The sequence below is a fragment of the Scyliorhinus torazame genome, chromosome 5 (assembly GCF_047496885.1).
Source record: "Scyliorhinus torazame isolate Kashiwa2021f chromosome 5, sScyTor2.1, whole genome shotgun sequence".
NCBI lineage: Eukaryota > Metazoa > Chordata > Chondrichthyes > Carcharhiniformes > Scyliorhinidae > Scyliorhinus > Scyliorhinus torazame.
The window spans coordinates 286,657,354-286,682,952 of NC_092711.1; the positions used below are offsets into that span (position 1 = coordinate 286,657,354).

The following is a 25,599-nucleotide window of genomic DNA, read 5'->3' on the forward strand; positions in this document are numbered from 1 at the left end:
GCGAGGACAACTTCACAATAAAAACCTTAGGGTCTTGAGTTCCTACAGTAGCAAAAAGTTCCAAGTGAAACAGGGTTCCCTGACAGCCGTTTGACCAGAATCATTCCTTTGCTGTTTTAAATATCTTCCAGTTTGCTTTTCCTGTGATGTTTTGAGAAGTAAAGGAAGACAACCATGAAAATGTGAGTGAGTTTTGTTCAAAGTTTCCACACAAAACGTAAATCTTTAATTTGTTTCATTGCTGATCAACTTCTATTTTCATTTCAGATTTCAAGCTGTTATGGATTTCATTTTACCATCACAATTATGATCCTGATACTGGATTCTCCGTTCCTGAGACTGAGTGTTGACGCTGAGGCAGGATTCTCGGAGTTCCACGGCAGCAAAACTGGCGCTGCACCTGGACCGAACCAGGAGTGCAGATGGGGAGAGAGGCTGATGTGGTAGCCTGTGCTTCCCTAGCCCGGAGGCGGATCTTGCTGTGCTGACGGGACTCAGAGCCACCAAAAGTGGGGCATGAGTGAGCGACTTGGCAGAGGTACTCCACCTAGAAAAAAAATCAAAGGCCGGGATTCTCCGGCGTGAAACACTCCGGCGTCGGGCCGACCAGAAGTTGCCGAATCCTCCACACTTCCGGGGGATAGGCCGGTGCTGGAGGGGTTGGCGCCACGCCAACCGGCACCAAAGGGCCGCCACCAGCCGGCACGAGTTGGCGTATGCGCAGAACCGCCGGCGTGTTTCCTGCACATGCGCAGTGGGTTTCTTCTCCACGTCGGCCATGGCGGAGCCTTGCAGAGGCCGGCATGAAGGGAAAGAGTGCACCCACGGCACAGGATTGCCCGCAGATCAGTGGGCCCCGACCGCGGGCCAGGCCACCGTGGGGGCCCACCCCGGGGCCGGATCCCCCCGCACTCCCCTGAGGACCCTGTTAGACGGCCGACAATTTTCTGTTCCCCCCGCCCCCACCTCAGGAGAAGGCCACCCATAACCACCGGGAGCGGGAAAAAACTGGAGGGAGAACCCTGGACCTGCGGTCCCTCAACGTGACTGAGCAGAGGGCCCTGTACGTGGTCGCCGGCCCAGAGGAAAGGAAAATCGCCGGGGAGGTTGGCCATGGGCTAGGAAGTGAGACCCCGCTTAGTTATGGTTCCCCTTGCCACATGTGGCAACCCCCCCCAACACCACCCCACCCATCCTCACCCTCACCATCAACCCCCCACACCGACTCTCACTCCCACCCCAACCCCCTCGCCCCTACCCCACACCACCCTCACTCCACCCTAACCCCGACACCACCCTCGCTCTCAGCACCACGCTCACCCCCACACTGCCCTCAACCCCACCACTCCCCCCCCCCCCCCCAGCCTGTCTCTTCCCCCCCCCCCCCCCCCCCCCCCCCCCCCAGCCTGTCTCTAATCATGCACCTTGTCTTGTGTCTTGCAGAACCTGCAGGGAAGCACGATAGCACAGTGGTTAGCACTGTTGCTTCACATCTCCAGGGAACCAAGTTCGATTCCCAGCTTGGGTCACTGTCTGTGCGGAGTCTGCACATTCTTCCAGTGTCTGCGTGGGTTTCCTCCGGGTGCTCCGGTTTCCTCCCACAGCCCAAAGATGTGCAGGTTAGGTGGATTGGCCATGATAAATTGCCCTTAGTGTCCAAAATTGCCCTTAGTGTTGGGTGGGGTTACTGGGTTATGGGGATCGGGTGGAGGTGTGGACCTTGGGTAGGGTGCTCTTTCCAAGAGCTGGTGCAGACTCGATGGGCCGAATGGCCTCCTTCTGCACTGTAAATTCTATGATAATGAGACGGGTCCATCTGGTGTTCCCCGCCCCCCCCCCCCCCACCCCAGCCAGTGCCACAGCCTGAGCCCCCCCCACCCCGTGTGCCGAACGGCGATGAAGACGGCAACAGGGATGGAAGCCCTCGCTGCGAGACCCAAGGCACCTCGGAGCTCGAGTCCAGGGATGACACAGATGACACAGATTTCCCGCCATAGCTGTCCCCAACTCTGTCTCCAACATGGAATTCTGTGCGGTCTCACAGGCAGCCATGTGCAAGAGCCACTTGGATTTTGCAGCGACGTTCCTAAGCGTGGCCCAGTCACAGCAGGCCATGGCTCGGAACATCAGCGGCATTGCCCAGACACTGGCCGACGTGACACACACAGAGGGAGGTGGCGCAGTGACTGGCTGATGTACCACAGACCCAGAAGGCGGTGGCACAGTCACAGCGTCCCAGACAGAGATGGTCCATTCCCTGTGCTCCATGGCTGCGAACATGCAGACCATGATCGAGACCAGAGTGGGCCTCCAGGACTGGCAGTGCCAGGTGGTGGGGGAGCCTCAAGGAATGGCTCCGCTCGCACCCCATCCCACCAGGCACCCTGAGGGAGGAGGAGGTGTGGGGGCCCAGCTGGTGACTCCTGCGGGGAAGGTGCCGGAACACCGCAGCACCTCGGACTCCCCCGTCGTGTCGCTAGTGCATCTGGTAGGCAGCGGGCGGAACAGAGTGGCACCTTGTCGTGGATTTAGGTTATTCCGGATCTGATAATACTCTATTACTAACCTATGCCCTAGGTTAACCTATTAAAAGAGGGAAACCTGTTTTCCTGCCAAGACTCAGAATAGAGCTCACGAAGGGAGAATGCTTTTCCGGGTCTCAGACAGTTAAACAGGAATTCAGTTACTTTCTATAGGGAGAGTTCAGATTCGTCACTCATAACTAAATCGATACCTCTTGAGGTCATGGGTCCTATTGCCGACTAAGGCTTCCTAAATGAGTGTCTAGGAGATCAACCTCGAGATTAATTTTCACACAGTATGATTTTAATTAAAGTATCTTTATTGTGAAAATACTACCAATAGATACATACTGAATTGCAGAGTTAAAGTATAAGTGGACGAAACAGTCCTAGTTATCTGCTAACATACTAACTTCTCTCAATCGAATGAGATATCTAAACATGGAAAAATCCTTAAAGCATCTCTATCAGTTTCTTAGTACATTTCTAAGAAGTTATTGTAAAACCATACTTACAACAGGTTTTGTCCGACGAGACAAGCTTCCTGAGAACAAAACTGACTCTCGCCCTAAGAGGGGGGTCAGAATCAGAGAGAGATACTTCTGTTAAAATGCCTTCTCTTTTTATACATTAAATTTGCTTATCGGTTCAGGAAAGCATTTGTTACCTTGGCATTTATTGTTGGTTAATTACCTATAGCCAAATGGCTAATTGGATGTACTATCACTGATAGATCTTTTAATGGTTGTCGTGTCTGTGTAATTGTCCAGGGTTCTAAGATATATTGGCAAGGGAGGCACTGGTTGGTGTCTGCCTCTTGTCAGGGTGACATCCTCTCCAGATATCAAAACAGACACTTTTGTGAAGGTGTTATTGTAAGTGTCCAAAGGTATAGTTTGAGAAAGATTTGTGTATCTCTTTATCTGGAGAATTCCCTGGCCTTATATTTTGAATACTTCTTGGGAGGGGAGTTTGTCTCAAAGGATTTATGGTCCATCAAAGAAAAGTCTTTAATAGTTTGATACTAATGAGTCCTTGGAACCAGCTTGGAGTCTCTCCCATCAGGTGGTAACCTCTATCTGACCTTTAGCTGGAGTGGTTTTATTCCACCTTGAATTAGAATGCTGTGTGTATTACTGCCTTATTTTTAATCCGAATTCTGCGGTGAACATGATATCCACCACGACCTGGGAGCAGCAGCCGGGCCCATACAGGCCCGGTTGTCCCAGAAGACAGCCACCAACGGGACCCAGGTCACAAGGCGGGAATCGTAGCAGGTTTTTAAATATTTTTTATTCTCCTCTTTTTTCACACTTTCTCCCAAATTTACACCCACCAACAATAAACAATAATCAGTAACAAATATGTCAATCCCCATATCAATAACAACCGGTCCCATCCGCCCATCAAACCCCAAACGGTAGCCCGCATGTTCACACAAACAAATGACAAAAAGGAATTAGGGATCACCCATAATCGCCATTAACACACACACACCCCTCCCCCAATCCTCCCACCCACACGCCCCAATTAATGTTCGATATTATCCAGTTCCTGAAAGTGCATAATGAATAATGCCCATGAATTGTAGAACCCCTCCATCCTTCCCCTCAGTTCAAACTTAACCTTCTCAAGAGTCAAGAATTCCAACAGGCCCCCCCGCCACGCCAGGGCACAGGGTGGAGAGGTTGCTGTCCAACCTATCAGGATCCACCTTAGGGCGATCAACGAGGCGAAGGCTACAACATCTGCCTCCGCATCCGTTTCCAACCCTGGCTGGTCTGACACCCCGAATATGGCCTCCCAGGGGCCCGGGTCCAGTTTCACGTACACCACTTTAGAAATTACCCTAAAAACCTCCTTCCAGTAATCCTCTAGCTTTGGACAGGACCAAAACATATGAACATGATTAGCGGGGCATCTTCTACTCCTTCAAAGAATCGACTCATCCTCACCCTCGTGAGGTGTGCTCTGTATACCACCTTCAACTGTATCAGCCCCAACCTTGTGCACGAGGTGGAGGCATTCACTCTCTGAAGCACCTCACACCAGAACCCCTTCTCCATATCCTCCCCCAACTCTTCCTTCCACTTCGCTTTGATCCTTTCCAGCGGTGCCTTCTCCTCTTCCAAAATAGCTCCGTAAACCGCTGACATTACACCCTTCTCCAGTCCCCCTGTCATCAGCACTTCCTCCAGCAATGTGGAGGCCAGCTTTACCGGGAAGCTCTGTATCTCCTTTCTGGCACAATCTCGAACCTGCACGTATCTAAACATTTCCCCCTGCTCCAGCCCATACTTTGCTTCCAGCTCCTTCAATCCTGCAAACCGACCCCAAGAAACAAATCTTTTAGTGTCTTAATCCCCTTCTCCTCCCATTTCCGAAAATTTCACCTCCACTCCTGATGTACCACTTAGACATAGGCATCTGATGGTCATATGAGCTGCACATTCATCGAGTGGAACCCCTTTCGGTTTGTGTAGAGCGGCCTGTCATTATGCAGGTGCTTGTAGGGGGACATGCATCCCATCGATCACCCCCTTGAACCGTAGCATGTTATCGATGGTGGTGAACTCCATTGTCCGGGTATCTTGGTGGGCCCAGTCCACATTGAAATGGGTGTATTGTGCCAACCAGGCATATACGGCCTCCGTGACAGCGTGGATGCATCTGCGCACCGATGTCAGTGAGATCCCGGACAGGTACCCACTCGGCGCCTGGAAGGAACCCGTGGCGTAAAAGTTCAGGACGACTGTCACCTTGACTGCCGGGAGCAGGTGTCCTTTCCCGTTCCCCTACGGTGCCAGATGCACCATGATCCGGCAGATATGTCGCACTGTCTCCCTGCTCAACGGGAGTCTTCGATGGCATGCCTGGTCCGGCAGGTCCTTGAATGACAGGCACTGCTGCTACATGAGAGGCCTCATGTGGTGCCTCCTTTGCACCTCCTCCTCCTCCTCAGCGTTTTGGGCGGCTGGCTCTCCATCCTGGGTGGCTTCTTCATGTTCCTCTGGGGCACGCTCCGCTGCTACACGCTCTGCTGCCGCACGCTCTGCTGCTGCACACTCCGCTACTTGAGCTTCGTCCTCCTTGAGCAGCTCCAGCTCATACAGCCGCAAGGCATCTCCCAGGGCTGTGGTGACCAGCAGAAAGGCCAGATTGCTGGTTGAATTCCAATGTCCATTGGCTGCAGGGGTGAAAGGCAGACATGCCAGCATGGTATACCCTCATGCCCATCCAAGTCCAACAGGCAAAATGGTGCCCCCGGTTGGCACTGCAGGCTGTGCCCCTGCATGTCCCCACCACCCCTCCTCTCTGCACACTGAGCCCCATTGGTGGGGTGCGTGCCTCTGGTCCTGGCAGCCGTCCCTGCTACCAAGAGTAACGTTGGCTGGCGCTGCCCATGCCAGCTGTCTGCTCGGCGGCCCCCCATCCAGCGTCGCCATGGGCAGTGTGATGCCCTGCCAGAGGGTGATGGATAGGGAAGGTGGCATGGCCTACAGTGGGTTGGAGGATGGGAGCTGAGTGTGGGGGTGGGGGGGGGGGGGGTGGCATCCATGCAGCCGGTGTCACTCTGCAGAACCAAGGCCAAGGTGGGTGGTCAGTGGGGAGCACGCTAGATGGCTGCCTTACAGGCCGTGGCAATGGTGGTCCATACCTGGACACTGCCCGAGTCCCGTGGGGGCTATCCTGGCCACATGACCCGTTCCCCTGGCACCGCCCCCCCAGCCCTGGAGAGCCCCCACGCCCACACCCTCTCTCCCTCATCAGCCACAACGCCGGTTTCACAGTTTTTAAAAGCATTAGTGAACTTTGCCATCAGGAATTCGGCCCATTGGAGGCGGAGAATCGTGGAGGCCCTGGTGATTACCTCGTCAGGCCCGCTAATGATTTGCCAACGGTGTTTACTGTTTGTGCGTTCTGGAACGCATTGACACCGCTGTCGAGGCAATGGAGAATTGCGATTTGGCGTGAAATCGCGCCTGCCACGATTTGGGCATTGGAACTACTTCCCCGCCCAATTGTGTTTCCCGATTCCAGCGTCAGCCAATGGAGAATCCCGCCCAGTTTTTTTTATAGACAGCTGTTGTTCATGCTTAATTTATGCCAAACATATATCTTGCATCCAATTCTTCCCAAATTTGTGTGCTTACATCTGTTAAGAACACAAACTAAAGACGAAAGAATGACATTACATATTCCTGCACACAACCAATTTTGAAGCAGCTCTTGTCAAATCTTGGTGAAACTATTTAAAAATTAAATAAATTATATTTCCCAGTGAATGTAATGAATTCACATGTTGCCCTTTACTACTTCTGCATGATAAAAACGTCAAACGACAAAATCCTTGAACTTTTACGGCAAGACTCAAACAAATGAAATAAGACCATGTGTAGGTTTTTTTTTAAATAACAGAAACAAAAGGCATACTGTCACTCTGACTGTAACTACTAATGATGCAACTTGGCATTGTCGACAAGGAATGGTATTTACTACACGAGACGCCGTTCATCGTCACCAAGAACATTTATGGCATAAATGTGATGGTAGTTGACTGAATAAGCATTATTATTGACACAATTTGCATTGCTTCAATGCAAAACATTTTCCCACTATAATCAGCTGAGTGTCACAGATTAATCACAGGGATGACATACTTCCAATACTAACTTATGACTGAAAAAGCCATTCATTATTCGTTCTTTCCAACAAGATGTCCAAAAAAGGATTTATTTTTGCAGAAGATGCAAATCACCAGAATTCTCATTCTAAATTCAAGAGCCTCAGCAATTCAGGGAAAAAATTTAATTCAATATTATTGGAAAGAATGTTACCATTTCAGCATATCTCTGCATCTTCCACCAATCACCCTACATCCCAAAAGGTTTCAGCACAAGGGAGAGGATGATAACAGGGTGCATACGAGGGCAGCACGGTGGCAAAATGGTTAGCATTGCTGGCTCACAGCACCGAGGTCCCAGGTTCAACCCGGCTCTGGGTCACTGTCCGTGTTGGGTTTGCACATTCTCCCCATGTTTGCGTGGGTCTCACCCCTGCAACCCAAAGATGTGCAGGGTAGGTGGATTGGCCACACTAAATTGCCCCTTAAGTGGAAAAAATGAATTGGGTACACTAAATTTAAAAAAATAAATAAGAAGAAAAAACAGGGTGTGTGTGTGTATGCCAATATTAGGTGCACAGTACAGTGGTTAGCACTGTTGCTTGACAGCTCCAGGGTCCTATGTTTGACACCCGGCTTGGGTCACTGTCTGTGTAGAGTCTGCACGTTCTCCCCGTGTCTGCGAGGGTTTCCTCCGGGTGCTCCGGTCTCCTCCCACTAGTCCCGAAAGACGTGCTGCTAGGTAATTTGGACATTCTGAATTCTCCCTCCATGTACCCAAACAGGTGCCGGCATGTGGCGACTAGGGGCTTTTCACAGTAATTTCATTGCAGTGTTAATTAAAGCCTACTCGTGACAATAATAAAGATAATTATTATTATATTGCCAGAGGAAGAAGGAACTGCAACCTCTTACCCATCATCATGCCTCTCTTCTTTACCTGACTTGCAGCCTTTGGAGCACTGTTAACATACTGGTCATATTGACCCATATTATGTGAAACAGCTATTTGTGGATCTTTTTTGAGGAAATTGGTATATGTGAGAGATTGAGAATACATAAAAATGTTATATGTGTCAGTTGGTAAAAGTCTACTGGAAGGAAGGGGGCACTGAAACTAGTTTTGGGTAGCAGTAGAAAATGAGCAATAATCAATCAGCTGTCCATTTGACACTTAGCCTGATTTTCTTTTATATATAACAGTAACTTGCATTTATATCGCACCTTTAATGTAATGAAACGTCCCAAGGTACTTGACCACAGTATTATCAAACTAGATTTGATGTGCGTCAACACAACCACCAAATTATTTCTTCAAATCAAGTTGAGATTTGGAGCATGGTGCAGATTGATTGGATGTAGAATTCCCTATCAGATGGTGTTTCTCCACAAGTCCTTGATAACGTTTGTTGACTCAGAGCTACTGTTGTGCACATGCGAGCAATTAATTGAGCAGCAACATCAACAGAAACACAGGAGCAGATTTCTTGTCTACCCTCTCACTTGAGAAATGGAAAGACCTGAAAGAACAGAGGAAGGGAAACTATGAAGAGGCCCAGGTAAAAATGCCAAAAACATTTTGGCAGCGTACCTCCTTCATTGAAACTATTAGGCTTTTGTTTCACAGTAGTTGTAAAATTATAGAAGAATGAGATCGCACTATTCATGGTTTAATGAGGTAAATTTATCACCTTGCATGATGATAAAACTTATCAAACCATACAGATTAGAAATCTTACAAGTTCAATCCTTTGTCCATGTTGAGTTATCCAATTTCCTCCAGGGTAGTAAAAAAAGATTTGTTCACATGTAAGCACTTTTTTGCTATTCTGTAGAAGTTTTCATAAGTAAGGAACATTTCTAATGCATAAAAAATATAAATGATTGAATAAAATAATCGGGCAAAATCCAATTTCCTCCAGGGTGGCAAAAAAAATTGGCTTCAACATTTCCTCTCTTAACTCTCAATATAACCCCTCCTGCTCATATCCAAGGTCTTTCCATCTCACGTTTCCTTGCTACTCCTATTGTGTCAATCATAAGACCATCTCTGACCACTTTCTGAACTTACATTTTCCTACCCCACTCGCCAATCCCCCTTCTTTCTGAGTTTGCCTGGAAAAAAGCTCCCCCCCACCCCAACTAAATTACAATGGCACTTTCAGATTCTCAACCGGGAAGCTTTTGGCCCCTTTGCCCCGGTGGATTGACTAAGCTAAATTTCCCCTTGGTGTCCAAAAGGTTATGTGGGGTTACAGGGATAGGGTGGCTTAGGCCTAGGTAGGGTGCTCTTTTGGTGGGTCGGTGCAGACTTGATGGGCCGAATGGCCTCTTTCTGCACTGTGGGACTCTATGATTCTTTCATAACATTTCTGCAATTAGGGATCTGCTCAACGATACCCCACCTCCGCTTGTGATTCCCCAGTCATCGTTAAAACCATTACACTCGCTCAAGCTGACTGATCTCACCGATGTGGTCCTCATCTTTGCTCATTCGAGTCCCCAACTTGAACAATTACAACATGTTTGGTCATCCAATTGCCAGATCAAAACTCGACCACGTGAAACACTATCTGGTCTGGCACAAAGCTTCTTCCACATTCCAAGATCATCCCAGAATGCAAAGATAACCCCTGACCTTTCTTTTCCACGACAAATTGAATTCTTAAATGCCTGTCTCTTTCACCTCACCTCCACTAACGTGTGTAGAACTTGTGGATTTTGTTGTCACTAAGATTAACAACATCTGTTCAGCTGCATCTCCTGCTTCCCTTTGTCCACTAGGCCAAATTTACCCGAAGGTTCCCTGTCCCAGCCTTCAACTCACATCATTTTGTTTGTCCCCTATCTCGCCTCTTACCTTCTCCACGTTCCATGAGACCCTTGTGTTTCTCCCTCAACCGTGCTCCCACCAAACAGCTGACCATGTAACCTTCCTTCCTGATCTTCATGTTACACTCTATTTTTAATGCTTCCCTTTCCTCGGACACAGGTATATCTCCTCTTCAAAGCTGCTTGCCATCAACCCTCCCTCCCCCCTCAAAAGCCCACCCTTGATCCCTTTGCCTTTGCAATCTACTGCTTCATCTCCAATCTCCCTTTCTTCTCCAAAGTCCGTTAACATATATTTGCGTCTTAAATCTGTGCTAATCTTTCCCACTAGTCTATGTTTGAACCCCTCCAATCAGGTTGACACCCTGGCCACCGAACCAAGGAGACCCTTATTAATGTTACAGATGATTCTTATCCTCATCCTTCTCAATCTAGCTGCTGCCTTTATCACAGTTGACCACACCATTCTCTTGCAGTTCCTCTCCTCCTCCATTCAGTTGGATGGTACAGCCCACATCAGGTCTTATCTCTTCAATTGTAGCCAGATAAATATCTACAATGGCTTTTATCCTCATACCTGCTCTGTTACTTCACAGAATCATAGAAAAATACAATGGAAAAAAGGGCCTTCGGCCCATCGAATCTGCACCACCGCATGAAAGGCATCTGATCTGCCAATCCTAATCCCATTTGCCAGCACTTGGCCCATGGTCTCAAATGTTAAGATGTTCCAAGTTCTGAAGTCTCTGAGGATCAACCCTTGAAATTCTTCCATTTCTCATTTACATGGTGCCCCATGGTGACATCATCTGAAAACCCAACAACAGTTTCCACAGATACACTGGTAACACCTGGCTCAACCTTACCACTCAGTACATTCACTGTCTCAGATTTTGTCACATTGTTTGTCCAAAATCCAGTCGGTTGGGGAGATATCCTCTAACTAAATAATGGGAAGACAAAGCCATTTGTTCTCTGCCACAAACTGTTCTCTGGCCACTAACTCCATCCCTCTCCTCGGCCATTGTCTGAGGCTGAATCTAGTTATTTGCAACCTTGGAATCCTATTTAACGCTGAGATGAACTTCTGGCTACATTGCCTAGTGCCTAGACCGCTAATTGCAACCTCTGTAACATCCCCCATCTCTGCCCCTGACCCAGCTCATCTGCTGCTGAAATTCTCATTGGTGCCGTTGTTACCTCTAGACTTCACTGTTTCCATCCTCTCCTGGCCGGTCCCTTAAACTTCACCCTTCATAAACATGAATTCATTCAAGCTTTGCTGCCCACATCCCAACACGTATTGTCCCTTTCACCCATCATCCTTGTAATTAACTGACATGTATTGGCTCCCAATCCAGCAATGCTTCGATATGCTTCAGCTTATTCAGCTCCCTTCTCTTTCCACCAATGCAGTCAGACCTGCTGAGATTGTCCAGTATTTTCGTTTTTTGTTTGATATTTTCTTCTTTGTGTTTTTAGTCCTTTTCTTTCCCTATCTCTGCAGCCTCCCCACCGAAATCCCTGTGGGCCTTTAGTTTTGGCCTCTTTCACATCCCTGACTTCGATCACTCTGCTATTGGTGGCCATGTCTTCAGCTTCCAGGGCCCCACGCTCTGGATTTCTTTCCCTAAGTCTCTGCCATTTTCCACCTCGCCAACATTCCCAAAAACCTGCCTCTATTTCAGAGCTTTAGGTCACCTGTTCTAGTATCTTCTTGCATGATGAGGTGTCAAAATTTATTTGACACCTCTCCTGTAAAGTGTCCTGAAACTATTTACAATGTTAAAGGTTTTGAATAGTGACCAGCAATGACAACTTTGGTTGATTTCATCTTTTCGTATTGAGGCTAAATATGGCGCATTGTGATAACGTTTATCCAGACAGCCAAACCCAGCATAGATCAGGAAATTAACTTGAAGCTTTCCTGGTCTGCTAACTCACCTGATAAATTAATTGAGCGATCCCGGCCCCAGGTCACTGTCTGTGTGGAATTTGCACATTCCCCCCCCCCCCCCCCTCCCTCCCGTGTCTGTGTGGGTCTCACCCCCACAACCCAAAGATGTGCAGGTTAGGTAGATTGGCCACGCTAAATTTCCCCTTAATTGGAAAAAAATAATTGGGTATTCTAAATTTTAAAAATAATAATTAATTGAGCCATTGGAATACAGCACGCACACCAATTTTTGCTTTAATTTCTAAAAGCAAAAACTGTACAGTCCTGAAATATTTGACCATTTATTTAGCACGTGAATAAGATCATAACATGGCCAACAATTTTTTTAATGTCTGGAAATCTTTTCATTCGTCACTAAAGGTAAAGATTTGTTCACATGTAAACACTTTTTTGCTATTCTGTAGAAGTTGCATTAAAAATATAAATGATTGAATAAAATAATCGGGCAAAATAATAGCACCGGCAGGGTCCTTTCACAGAGCATATCCATGTATGAAAGGGGAGAGCGTGGGCTAACTAAACAATGGATAATAGGCACATGGTATCTCTGTGACTACACAGATTCCTTTATCTAGTGTAGGTGGAGATGAAGGAGTCGGAACTGAATACTGTTTTGTTAGTGCAATAAAAGGAATCGTTGTATGCAAATATAATATGTAGAACGCGACAGACCATATGATCACCAATTACAAAAGGCGTTGGGTTGATGCTGACACGGAAGAATTGGCATCTTAATTGATTACTTTCCTTTCCAGAACTGAGTGGAGATGAACTGGCCAGTCTTCTACACTGTTCTAATAGGGGTGAACAAGCACTCGACCGGGATCGGGCGGATATGGCTGTCTGTTCTGTTTATTTTCCGCATCATGGTGTTGGTTGTGGCTGCAGAGAGTGTGTGGGGGGATGAAAAGACTGGCTTCACCTGCAACACCCAGCAGCCAGGTTGTAACAGTGTCTGCTATGACCAATTTTTCCCCATCTCCCACATCAGGCTTTGGGCCTTGCAGTTGATTCTGGTGGCCACTCCCGCCCTCCTGGTGGCCATGCACGTTGCCCACAAGCACCACGTGGAGAAGAAGATTTTACGAATCAAGCAGCTCACCGGCGAAGCTGGGGAAATGGACATTGAGAAGGTGACCAAGCGCAAGATGCACATCATCGGCTCGCTCTGGTGGACCTACGTGGTCAGTATCATCTTCAGGGTGATTTTCGAAGTTGCCTTCTTGTACATCTTCTACTTGATCTACCCGGGCTTCAGAATGATCCGCTTGGTCAAGTGCGATGCCTTCCCTTGCCCCAACACAGTGGATTGCTTTGTGTCCAGACCCACCGAGAAGACTATCTTCACCATCTTCATGCTGGTGGTCTCTGGCGTCTGCGTGCTGCTGAACATAGCAGAGGTGGGCTACTTGATCATCAAGGCTTGTGTGAGACAGTGTCAGAAAAGAGAACCGAGGTCGAGTAAAGGTGCATTTTACGGGCGTAAGTTTCCCCAATTCAGACCGAATGAGATAAACGAGTTGCTGTCAAACCAAGAATCTGCGTTTCTGAAAAACAGTAAAATGAACGCTGTTCGGAAAAGTGCATCTAATAAAGATGTTTGTAGAACCGCATGAATTTTAAAACATGCATTGGTGCCTAAAGGAACCACCTCTATCGGTTTAATCCCCTTCCCGCCACCGCCTGTTTCCAATCCTGTTTGTTCGATTAACAGCTCTTTAATATTTTCCGAATGCACTATTCCGCTTCTGGGATTTTCAATGTCATTTCTGTTACAAAGCAATTAGATCGATTCTTATACAGCGTCTACCACGTTGCTAGGCATTCACGACTGCAGGCAACTGACCAGATGTTTGGTTGCCAAGGCCTGTGTTGAAATAAGTCCGCTGCGCACCAATCTTTTCTTGAATTCTGTGATTACCTCGCCCATTTGCATTTGGTTTCAGTAATTAATTCCCTGTGACCAACCCTTGGTTTTCAAACACCTCGAGTGTACCAAATTTCAATGGTGGTATTGTTTGGTTTGGAATGTGTGAGGGAAGCCTTATTGCTTATCATTCGGGAAGGATAACAGGTGACTGTAGACAACACACGACATTGCTGAGCACATTTACTGTGTGTCTCAGCTTCGTCACCTCACTACTCGCTTGCAGCCTCACCAATGAGCCCACGGTATCCCTGTTTAAGTGGCCTTTGGCACTCCCCCCCCCCCCCCCCCCCCCGCCAAACCGCGGCTCCTTGAGCAGTTGTGAACTCTGTCCACACATGTGCAGGACTCCTCCTCCAGCAGTTACCCGCCCCTCATTTCTGTCAGGCTTTCGCCGTTTGCTGTACCACCAGCAACAAAGCAAACCGCCAGAATTCCCGCCAGTTATCGTTCCACTCGAGAATTCTACCTCTAAATGTTAAAACGTTTGGACCGCCTGGGAGGCAGCTTTGGGCGGGGGGGGGGGGGGGGGGGTGCGAGTGATTGACTGCAAACAAAAATATTTTCAAAACCGGGTCACAAATGCTCCAAAGGTCCAAGAGACCCGTGAGCATTTTTGAACCTGGTTTTGACACTCCAAACACTACATGTGGTGTCAGCTCGAAGCATTATCAGGTCGCACACAACTTTGCTCTGGAGTCAGGTCAGGTCCTGTTTCAGAATGTATGATCCATCCTTGCAAAGCGGACAGTGGTCCTAAATAATAATTTTAATAATGTTTATTAGTGTCACTAGTAGGCTTACATTAATTGACACTGCAATGAAGTTACTGTGAAAATCCCCTAGTCGCCACACACTCCGGCACCTGTTCGGGTACACTGAGGGAGAATTCAGAATGTCCAATTCACCCAACAAGCAGGTATTTGGGAGGAAACCGGAGCACCTGGAGGAATCCCACGGAGACACGTGGAGAATGTGCAAACTCCGTGCAGACAGTGACCCAAACCGGGAATTGAACGCGGGTCCCTGGCGCTGTGAAGCAACAGTGCTAACCACTTTACTACTGTGCCACCCTGTCCTGGGTGTCAAATAAATGGTAAGACACTGGGCATGAGTATTTCAGTGGACAGTAGTTAGTGCCACAGATGTAATAGTGTGTTTATCTTTAATTGTACTTAACACTATAACATCTCTTCAGTCTGCTTAAAAAAAACCAAGATGGCTATTAATGGAGATGAGTCAAAGGTCAAAAAGATGGATTTTAAAGGATGACATAGAGAAGGAGAGCTTTAGCAAGGGAATTGTAAAGTTTAGGCCCAAGGCAGTTGAAAGCCCCCAACAATGATGGATTAATAAAGTATATGGATGTGCAAGAAGCCACAATTGAAAGAGTACACATGGGGCAGCACAGTAGCATAGCGGTTAACACTCTGTGGCTTCACAGCGGCAGGGTCCCAGGTGCGATTCTCCGCTGGGTCATTGTCTGTGCGGAGTCTGCACGTTCTCCCCGTGTCTGCGTGGGTTTCCTCTGGGTGCTCCGGTTTCCTCCCACAGTCCAAAGACATGCAGGTTAGGAGGATTGGCCATGCTAAATTGCCCATAGTGTCCAGAAAGGTTAGGAGGGGTTATTGGGTTAAGGGGATAGGGTTGAAGTGAGGGCTTAAGTGGGTCCGTGCAGACTCGATGGACCAAATGGCCTCCTTCTGCACTGTATGTTCTATGTTCTATCTCAAAGTGTGATCAGGTTAGAGATGTTTACAGAGACAGAGAATGGAAAATTCATGGAGGGATTTGAAAACCAGGATGATCATTTTACATTGAGCCATTGGTGGTCTAGGAGTGATGTTAGGTCAGGAGTAATGGATGAAAAGGAATTGTGGGAATTAGACTACAATTAGATGAGGGATCAAGAGCAGATTAGCTTCAACAAAGGCGGAGATGGACGAAGTTACGGTCTTGATAATGTTGTTGATATATTGTCAGCAACTCATCTCAAGGCCTAATAGGATGGTCTACGTTCATGTTCAGCCTCATACAGTGGCTGTTGATAGGGAGAGAATTCTTTGTAAGTTCCTGTGTATTAAGTTCTTTATTTGGCATCTGAGGTTGAGCCACTAAACTGAGACCAGATGCAACCCCTGACCCAACCAAATACTACCCAACAAAGAGGGAGGAAAGATGAGTGAGGTATTTTTTGCATATCTCCTAACGTTCATTTATAATAAAGCATAGGGGTCAGTCCAGGAGCTGGGTGCTACCTGATTCACTTGGAATGTGGTAGGCGATGCATTTAAGCCCCGAAGAGAGATGGTAGAAAATACAAACACTTTATACCAATTTTTTTTTTTACTATAAATTTCATTTTATATAAATTTAAAGTGCCCAATTTTTTTTCGCCAATTGAGGGGCAATTTAGCGTGCCAATCCACAATCCACTGTACATCTTTTTTGGATTGTGAGGTTGAGACCCATGCAGACTCGGGGAGAATATGCAAACTCCACATGGACAGTGACCTGGGGCCGGGATCAAACCCATGTCCTTGGAGTCGTGAGGCAGCAGTGCTAACAACTAAACCACCCTAAAGAAATTAAATTTTAGAGTTAGTTGCAAACCCTAATCCTTTTTTTTTCCCAATTAAGGGGCAATTTAGCATGGCCAATCCACCTACCCTGCACATCTTTTTTTGGGTTGTGGGGGTGAGACCCACGCAGACACGGAGTTAATTTGCAAGCTTCACATGGACAGTGACCCAGGGCTGGGAGGCAGCAGTGCTAACCACTGTGCCACTGTGTTGCCCCAAACACTTTATCAAATATAAACCTCTAATAGATTCATGTAACTACTTTTGCAACTAACTGCCAAACACCCAAACAATCTTCACGAAATTGACCCTAAAATGTGACCGTTACCTGTTGTCCTCTCCATTTCCTGTTTTTGTAACTTATTTATTCTCTGCCGAAGAGAATTGGAATCAGGGAAGTTAGATGAAAACAATAATTTTTTGAATGAGAGGGCTATTTTTTTGATTGGCTGCATTGATAAATAAATGTGATACTTTTATATTTATGTAGCACTGCATGTGGTTCTCAACTGTCCTCTGAGTCTAAGAAGCCCTTATTCAAATTGATTTTACCAATAGGAGGAAGTGTTGAAGTGGAGTTAGTTAATTGCACATACAAAGACCATTTCTTAAGGTGGCACAGTGGTTAGCACTGCTGCCTCACAGCGAAGAGGACCCAGGTTCAATCCCAGCCCCCGGTCACTGTCTGTGTGGAGTTTGCACATTCTCCCGTGTTTGCTTGGGTCTTACTCCCACAACCCAAAGATGTGCAGCGTGGGTAGTTTGGCCATGCTAAAATTGCCTCTTGTTTTGGAAAAAAAAGAATTGGCTACTCCAAGTTTATTTTTGAAAAATGTATATTAAAAAAATTCTGCTGGTATTAAATGATTCAGCATTGGATCTATGGCAATATAAGTTGGAGCCACACATACAGGTTAAGTGTTGAGGTTACATTTATTGAACAGTCTGTCAATTAAGTAAATACACAGTAGAGTATAGACAACATGAACACTAAACACTATCAGTAAATCCTGATAAGAATACTCCATTGGTGAGTCCCCTGAGAGGTAAAGATAACATCACTCAAATACATAGATTAAGAAGAACGTTTTAGGTTTGACCCCAGAGTGTGTGCTGAGTCATCTAATTCAGGGTGCTGGTGGGGATGCTACAGTTCATCATTCCTAGCTCAAAGGGAAATCACTATCCTGCTATCCTGCTGGAAGTGTAGGTCCGAAGAGAATAGGGCCATATCCGTTTTATACCCAGCACAACACAGTTTGCTGCCATTTACTATCAACCTCCAGAAAAATTAAGAAAATGGAGAAGAAAGAAATATTTTCACTGGCTTCTTTCATGAACCATTTTATTCATGTTGTATATGAACAAATAAAAATATGTAGTTAAGTCTATAAGGACACTTTCTGTTTGTAGACTAGGATTGGAAAAGCTTGGCAGGCGTGAATTTCTGCTCAGGAGAGCAATTCAGGTGATCAAGGAGTGGGGAAGTAGGGGCAATTAAGGTGCAAAACAATGTTAGAGTCACAGAAAGGCAATGGAGATAGAACTGGTGTGTAAGGGTCAGCTATTGAAAATACTACTTTATCAAGAGAAGATATGAAGTTTCATAAATATTGAAAAACCCAAATTGAAGATCACTTTTACACAGAAGAATCTATAAAACTGCAAAGTTGCCTTCACCGACAGAAATTTGAAAGAAAAAAGGAGATTTAGAAAAAGGGAAAATGTTAATGATGATAGATAACTATTATGTTACATATTTGCTGAAAAGCCAAATGAACACAATATAGACAGAAAAGTAATATTGGCAACGCTCCTTTTGACATTAACCATGTATTTTCTTGTAATAAGGGTAGTCCAAGTGAGATGAAAGTTGAGCATTTGTCCTAGTGCAAAGCTCAAAATTGATGGTTCTCAGCACATAATGCATTAAAAGTACATGCAGGAAAAAGAGAGAGCAAGAAGTATCTTCTCAGAATGTCTACTTCTTCATTATACCTCTTTCCCAAAAATATAATATAGCCCGTATGTCTATACTGTTATATAACAACTGTATTTCAGGCCATTTTTCTTGATACAGTAGACTGTCTTTGAAAATAATGGGTTGATACAGTGTTTTCGTAATGTATTCACAATCTGAATTTGAAAACATGTATTTCTAAATACAACTTTGTAAAAATGCTTTCTTCAAAGTAATGCCAGAAGATTCATGGTTCCAAAGGGCAAGTTTAAAACCAATGTCAGGATTTGTTTTATTTATGCAGAGGGTAAGCAATGCTGTAGCTGATTTTCAAGAATGAGGTGATGTCAAGATGCAGGATATAGTTAATAGATGCCACCATGGGAAGGCAGTAAGACTGGTATTCAGAAAGAGTGAGATGATTAGATCGGCACAGTGGTTAGCATTGTTGCTTCACAGCACCAAGGACCTAGATTCAATTCTGACCTTGGGCGACTGTGTGGAGTTTGTATGTTTGGCTGTGTGGAGTTTGTATGTTCTTTGTGTCACCGTGGGTTTTCTCCCACAGTCCAAAGATGTGCAGGTTAGGTGGATTGGCCATGGAAAATTTCCTCTTGGTGTCCCAAAAGATTCGGTGGGGTTACGGAGATAGGGCGGGGGAGTGGGCCTAGGTAGGGTGGTCAGTACAGACTCAATGGGCCGAATGGCCTCCTTCTGCACTGTAGGGATTCGGTGAAATGGATTGATGAGTCTTTGTCTGAACCTATGTTGTAATATCCGATCCCATGTGAAATGAGTTTGGCCATCTCAACCCATTTTCTAATGAATGGGCCTTCTACAGCACAAAAGATTCCCAATGAGGCAGAAAATATAGAGGCCACAGAATCATTGATGTGAGTAATGGAGTGCAGGAGGGTATCCTTCTGAGGCTGGGGCAATGAAGGTTTTACTATGCATCTGACTGTACTATACCTGACTTAGGAATGTTTGATGCTGACATTAGATATCTAAAAGGAGAATTCCAATTACTAATATCAATCGTCAGAATGAACAGAATGCAATGTAAAAAAAAACCTGAAATTTCCAATTTGTTAAACTGTGGGGCTTGACTGACTAATACAAATAGCTTTGCCTATCATTATTACATTCTGACACCAGTCATTAGGTAAGTGTGGTATATTATTTGTATTGCTGCAATATTTTCTTCTTCCTGCCTCCATGTTGCATGTTCTTTGTAAGGAGGAACAACAGGAAATCTGTTTCAGTGTCTGCCAATATAACAGATCGTGTTTACCCATTTCTTGTACATTAAACCACCTTTGGCCAACTAATTTAAAGCATTCTTGCTAGCAGAGTCAATGAAAGGCAACAGCAATAGTAATAGCCAGTTCCAAATGTATCTGGTCTTTCAGGATTAGAAACTAGTCCTTTATCTATAAAAGCCGGGTTCAATATGATGGGCTTGAAGAGTCTTCACTGGCTATCAAGTGAATTGAGTCCAGACAATCACAATAAGTGTTTCTGTGAGTCTGCAGTATAAAATTGCCACTGTTGTGGCATTAATTAGCACAAAACTAGTAGTGTCTATTCAGAGGCCACAAAATTATAGAAAATGTCATAATGATGCCAAAAGTGGCATTCTTCTGAGGTTGAAGGTTGAGGCCCATTGTTGAGAAATTGTGAAGGAAGCTTTACTATCAATCTAACCACACCACAGCAGACATATGCTCAGAGAGAGTTCTTCCCTCATCCTCACCCTTATGAGCACAAAATAATTACAAAATAACCAATTGATTGTTCTTGACTGATGGAGTTTGGAGAATTATTTACTGGCAGTAGAAAAGGCAATTGTGACAGAAAGTCACTTCTCCCTAGAAACAGTTTATAAGATCATTCAATTTACATTTATTGTGAGCAGAATCAAGAACGTTCAAATATTTTTCATAGTCAATATGTGAATCAGGTTTATTTTGGTGTAACAATAAATGAAGCAGTGCTAGTTGCAAATCAGGAGTGGAAATTGTCACTCAGGGTAAATATTTAAACTAGGGTAAATATTTAAACTAGCAGGAAAACCCGAAGCATCAAATGTTTCTTTAATCACCTTAACAGTTCAAGAAATGACATTAAATAACAAATACAATAATTGATCAATTGAGGTTCTCTCTCTACGGTAGAATTGTTCCTCGAAAATATAATTTATTGTAAAATGTAAACTCATCTCGATTGTTTTCTAAAATTAGTCTAAAATTAGAAATCTCTTGCAAATATACAATTCTGTGTCATTGGTCATGACTAAATATTAACAATCGATTTAAAAAATATACATTTCCTCTTTCTTAGCACTGTACTCAAGTTTTTGCCATGGTTAAAGGAGAAGATAATACTGTGCAGTTCTGCTGGCCAGTTTCTATCACACTCTGTAGTTGATTGATGGATACCAACCTCCACCCTCTTCCTCCCCCACCTGCCTTCTTTCTGGGATAAGCAAAATACTGCAGTGCTAGCATCTGAAACCAGCAGAGAAACCTGGAAAACGCTCATCAGGTCTGGCAGCATCTGTAGGGAGAGAAAATCTACAGTTGGTGCCAGGCCTATTGGGGTTTTCCAGCATTCTCCATTTGTTTCTTTCCGGAATGTTCTGCTGAGAACTCGCTGAGTGAGGTGGTTGGCCGGGAGAGTTCCAGCCAAGTATTCTCCTGTAGACATAATCAGTCCAATATCCAGAAATATAATTTGTTATTATTGTAGAATAACCATTTTAGTACCCTTAGTGTTGTTTAAATTTATTACTGTGGGAATATTTATTTTAGCAATGTTGATCAGGGAACAGGTCTGGAGGAGTTCCTAACCTGCTCAGCGTGAACCAAGTGAGTAACAGATATGATTGGCCAAGTCCCTTAAATCGATTGGAAATCTAATCATGGACGTTAAACTTCTGCACACAGGTGGGTTTGGGAACTCCACCCAATCAATTCCCTCACACTAATTGTTCCAAGAGGAGTTTATCTGTCACGTTTACCAGGCTATATTTAATATATTTGTTGCATTGTATATGTGTCACTGCTGGTCACTCAAAAGAACATTAAAACTACTCCTGCATTACAGACTAATCTCCAGTCACCCACCCATCCATCCAGCACTAATCCTGCTCGAAAGAAAAAGTGTTGCGCTATTGCAGGTGCCTGAAGACCCCTTCAACATCCAAGAATTGATTCTGCAAGCACTATTGGCAACCCCAGAATTGGAGAAGATAACTCAGCGTTTCCCAACGCTCCTCATACCAACTTTCTTGGGGTACAGGTACTCAGTGCTCTTTCCATGGACCACTCCAGTTCTCTTTGATTGACATCTACAGTGTCCCCTCATCAAATACTCATAGTTTCTCAGACTGATGCCTGAAGCTTCATGTAAATCAACGCTCCGAGTGTTCCTGGCCTAGAAGTCCATTTTTAAAAAACCTCACCAAGGTCTTCCAAGTCGATGCTCAAAACTTCAGTTGTCAGACATTCCAGGTTTGTCAGATTGATGTTCAAGGATTTCCACGTCAAAGAACGTTATCATCAAAGCATCCCATTTCATGCCATCCACGATCCCCGAGATCAATATTCATGATTTCATCTTTGGGACAACCTAGAGCTCTCCTCCCTGACTGACTTATGCTTCCCTGCATCCATAGACCTTTATTCCACTATTAACATTATCCATGCCCACAGCATCATTTCATTGTGACACGTTTCGTTAAAATGGCATAAAACCTCAAAAACTGAATTAAGGCGTACGCGATGCTGTCCTTTCCAATAGACACGTTTAGTTAAAGGGAACAGACCTGAACTTTAAGGATGAGCTTCGTTTCTGTCCCAAGTTTGATTCACTTGAGATTTCCGGGATCAGTTAGGAGCTCAAGACTATATTTTTAAAAAATACCTCGGGTTTACGATCACTTCTGGTACCAGTATCGAGTAGGAGAATATGAATTTAAAAATAAACTGCAGTTGTAAATGACCTTACACAACTTGTGACTCCCAATCAGTAAGTTAGTTGGTTGGTTGTTTATATTGTTTTAATGCATTTTTATCAATATCCAAATTTAAACTTCACAATGTATTGATCTATCTTCTGTATTGGAATGTGTAATACCACTTGAACTTGCTGCTGCTGAATGAATGAATGGAAAGAATGAATGGGAGATACCACACATTTAAGAAATAACTCCATCAAACTGAATGGGCATGAGTGCTCGAAATTGAATGGCAATAAAATGTTCGGATCTTTTAAAGTGTTTTTGTTCAACCCCTTTCGAAGAAATAGTAGTTACACCAGTGATACACTTTTGCGTCTATCGTCAGTAAACAATAACATTACTGAAACTAAAATCGACATATTTAAAACCATAGTTTAATGTTCTGGAGATGAAATACCCCATGCAATTAAACGTAATGTTCCCAGATTTGCCCACTGTGGCCCATTTTATCGGGCTTTGTTTCCTATTTTTACCATCACTTGTTTAATTTATTTTCTTAACTCCTTCCGATTTTCCAACCAGCCGCCACCTCCGGGTGACCTTCAATTTGCTGAACGCCGCTCGTTGAGCAGCCACGAGGAGATCCCGGAAAACAGCTAATTGTTGCTGGCTGTTTTATTCCTGACTTACTGGGGGTGGGTGGTGGGCAGGGTTCAGAGACCCTCTCCTCAGTCACTTCATCACATGGCGTCTATGCATGCAGCTTTAATGCCAGGTGGGACTGGAACTTACCCATTGAGATAGCTTTCTCCACATTAAGCCACTCCCATTTTGTCTTCCTTGTCTTCTGCACTGTAAATTCTATGATTATAGAATTCAGTCCAAACGGATATTTTGCGTAGTTTTCTTGCAATCTACAAGAATTTCTATCAGAGCTGCTTTATATTCTGTCAATGCTAAAACATATTTGCATACGAATCTATTTTTTTCTTTTAAAAAAACACTACTTTGAGATTGCAGTTAGAAAAAGTACTGGGTATCTTATTGAATGCAAATGAAAAAATAGGATCAGTTCGGACTTAAAACTTTTTCTATATAGAGTAGATAGCAAGACGCTACCAATGAACTGCCAGCGTGTGGTATTAATAGTTTTAATACTAATATTGGGGAAAGAGCCGCAATGTGATTGCGATGGGATCAATAGATCATCCAAATCCAAATTGGTTAGAAAAATATTTATTTACAGTTATAAAAGTGAATGTCAACATACACATTGTAAACCAAGGTGAAACTTTGTGGATCCTGAGACGTCGGCACTGTGAAAATGTCATGTGGAGGAGGGGGACAAGGGTGAATTGTGTAAAATAAAAAATATGGACAACAATCTGATTTGTCAATTGGCAGCTGGGAGACATTTTACTGAACCTGTCCTTGGCGCATTCAATCCATTAGTTTTGACTCCATCAGAGAATCTTGAATTCGTGAGCGTTATGTGCTGAATATTTTGTCCTGCTCCTTGCGGTTTAGAATAAAGTGCTTATTATTTCTGACACCAATCTTACACAAATGCGTGCACCTACATGTAAATACAAACACATGTGTGCACATGCCCTCTCATATATACGCACACATATACAGACACACTTTCACGTGCCTTTATCCATTCAGACACATAAACAGGAATCATTGACCCATGCATGCACCGCCCTCTCACACCAGCCAATACAAAAGCGAATCTTCAGCCGTTTGTGTATATGGTCGGTTCAGTGTTAGAGTGGAACTAATGTCTCAATCATTGCTTTTAGTTGATCGGATTTATTTCAAATTTAAAAATGGTGGCTGAGAATTTCAAGGAATCAGTTCTAATCAGGCAGACCAATTGTCTGCTCATCCCCCCGGGGAGCAATCACGCGCCCCGAAATGTGACCTGGCTTCATTGGTGAATCTGCAGTCCCACAGAGGGGTTTTCTTTACAATAGACTGGATTGTCTAAATCTGCTTTTAATACGTCAATAACTAGAACCCCGAAGGTCTGAGATTTAACAGCGGTCTGTCAGAAAATACTGTCGATTTACACCCAGCACATTAGCAGCACAATGTTACGGTTCTGTTTTAATCAGTTTCACCTTCAGTCTGATCTGTTTTTTCTGGAGGGGTGAAGGGGGGTTCATTTTTTGATGTTAATCTTTGCAAGTCGAGCGGAAAAGAAAATCCTTCTGGGAAAAAAACTGAACCCATTAGTCATTTAGCGACAAACCAGAGACAAAGGAAGTGTATGCAACTCACTCGAATGACGTCCATTCTCCGCTCACTGTGATGTATATCCCATTCCTGCTTCTGAAGATTTGTGTTAAGACTTTGCCTTCCATGCTAACATAAGATACACTTGTACATACCTTCCACTGGTCCTGCTGTGTGCCATTGCTGCATCCCCTTTACCTTCCTTTCCAATCCCGTTGCTTGCAAAAGATTGAACCCCGCATTGTGTAAAATAAAAACATTTCACCAGAAATGCACGATTGCCTTAAAAAAATCTTTAAATACCTAAAGTTATTGCTGAAGCACGTACAGTTTATGTACCCTAACCTCTCAACCTGTCGGAAAATTGTGAGCGTTTTTAATCTGATCGGGATGATTTATAATTACAATTAAATTGGTCAAAATCAAAGCTACAATTAAACAGTCGGGAGAATCTTAATGGGGACAAGATTTGATTCCAGGTTAAGCCGTTACAAGGTTGAGGGAAACATGCACAACATCTTTTGTAGCTCATTTTATTGGAGGACCGTTGCCATGGGCAGCCGAAAAGCCCAAATATTCATTAATATGTAATTAGCCCACGAATATTTTGTGACATAAATTAATTGTATCCAACGTTTCAGAAATATCGAAACTGAAATCTTGTCCTTCTTACTGCACTTTTGTGAAGAGAAATGAAAAAGATTAATATGTATATTTGTCAGATGTTATGTCGAATTCAATGAATGTGCGGTGTTCATATATTTCAACCATTTCCTTTTGATGTGACGATTTTACTAATTATTAACTGAATAAGCTAACCACACTCATACATGTGTGTATGTGTGAAATGTGGTACTTTTATTCAATGCAATTGAAATGGTTTCATTCAGATGCTACTTGAATATTGTTTGGCTGGGAAAATTATTTGTTGTATCAATTTTTAGAACTAAGTCAATAAAATTGATCTGAATCTCTGACATTGGTGCCGTG

At 44.4% G+C, this 25,599-nt stretch overlaps 1 protein-coding gene and 1 long non-coding RNA gene across 2 annotated transcripts; one reads left to right on the forward strand and one right to left on the reverse strand.

The window, feature by feature from the left end:
* Positions 1 to 25,360, reverse strand: LOC140421183 (uncharacterized). Its single transcript, XR_011946688.1, has 3 exons — positions 24,765 to 25,360; positions 3,038 to 3,090; positions 1 to 141 (listed from the first exon to the last, which is right to left on the reverse strand). It is a non-coding gene; the product is annotated as an uncharacterized lncRNA (long non-coding RNA).
* LOC140421182 (gap junction beta-1 protein-like) lies at positions 12,440 to 14,135 on the forward strand. The gene has a single exon (XM_072505683.1). It carries the CDS (start codon positions 12,703 to 12,705, stop codon positions 13,549 to 13,551), a length of 849 nt encoding a protein of 282 aa, XP_072361784.1. The 5' UTR covers positions 12,440 to 12,702; the 3' UTR covers positions 13,552 to 14,135.
* Positions 25,361 to 25,599: the final 239 nt, after the last annotated feature.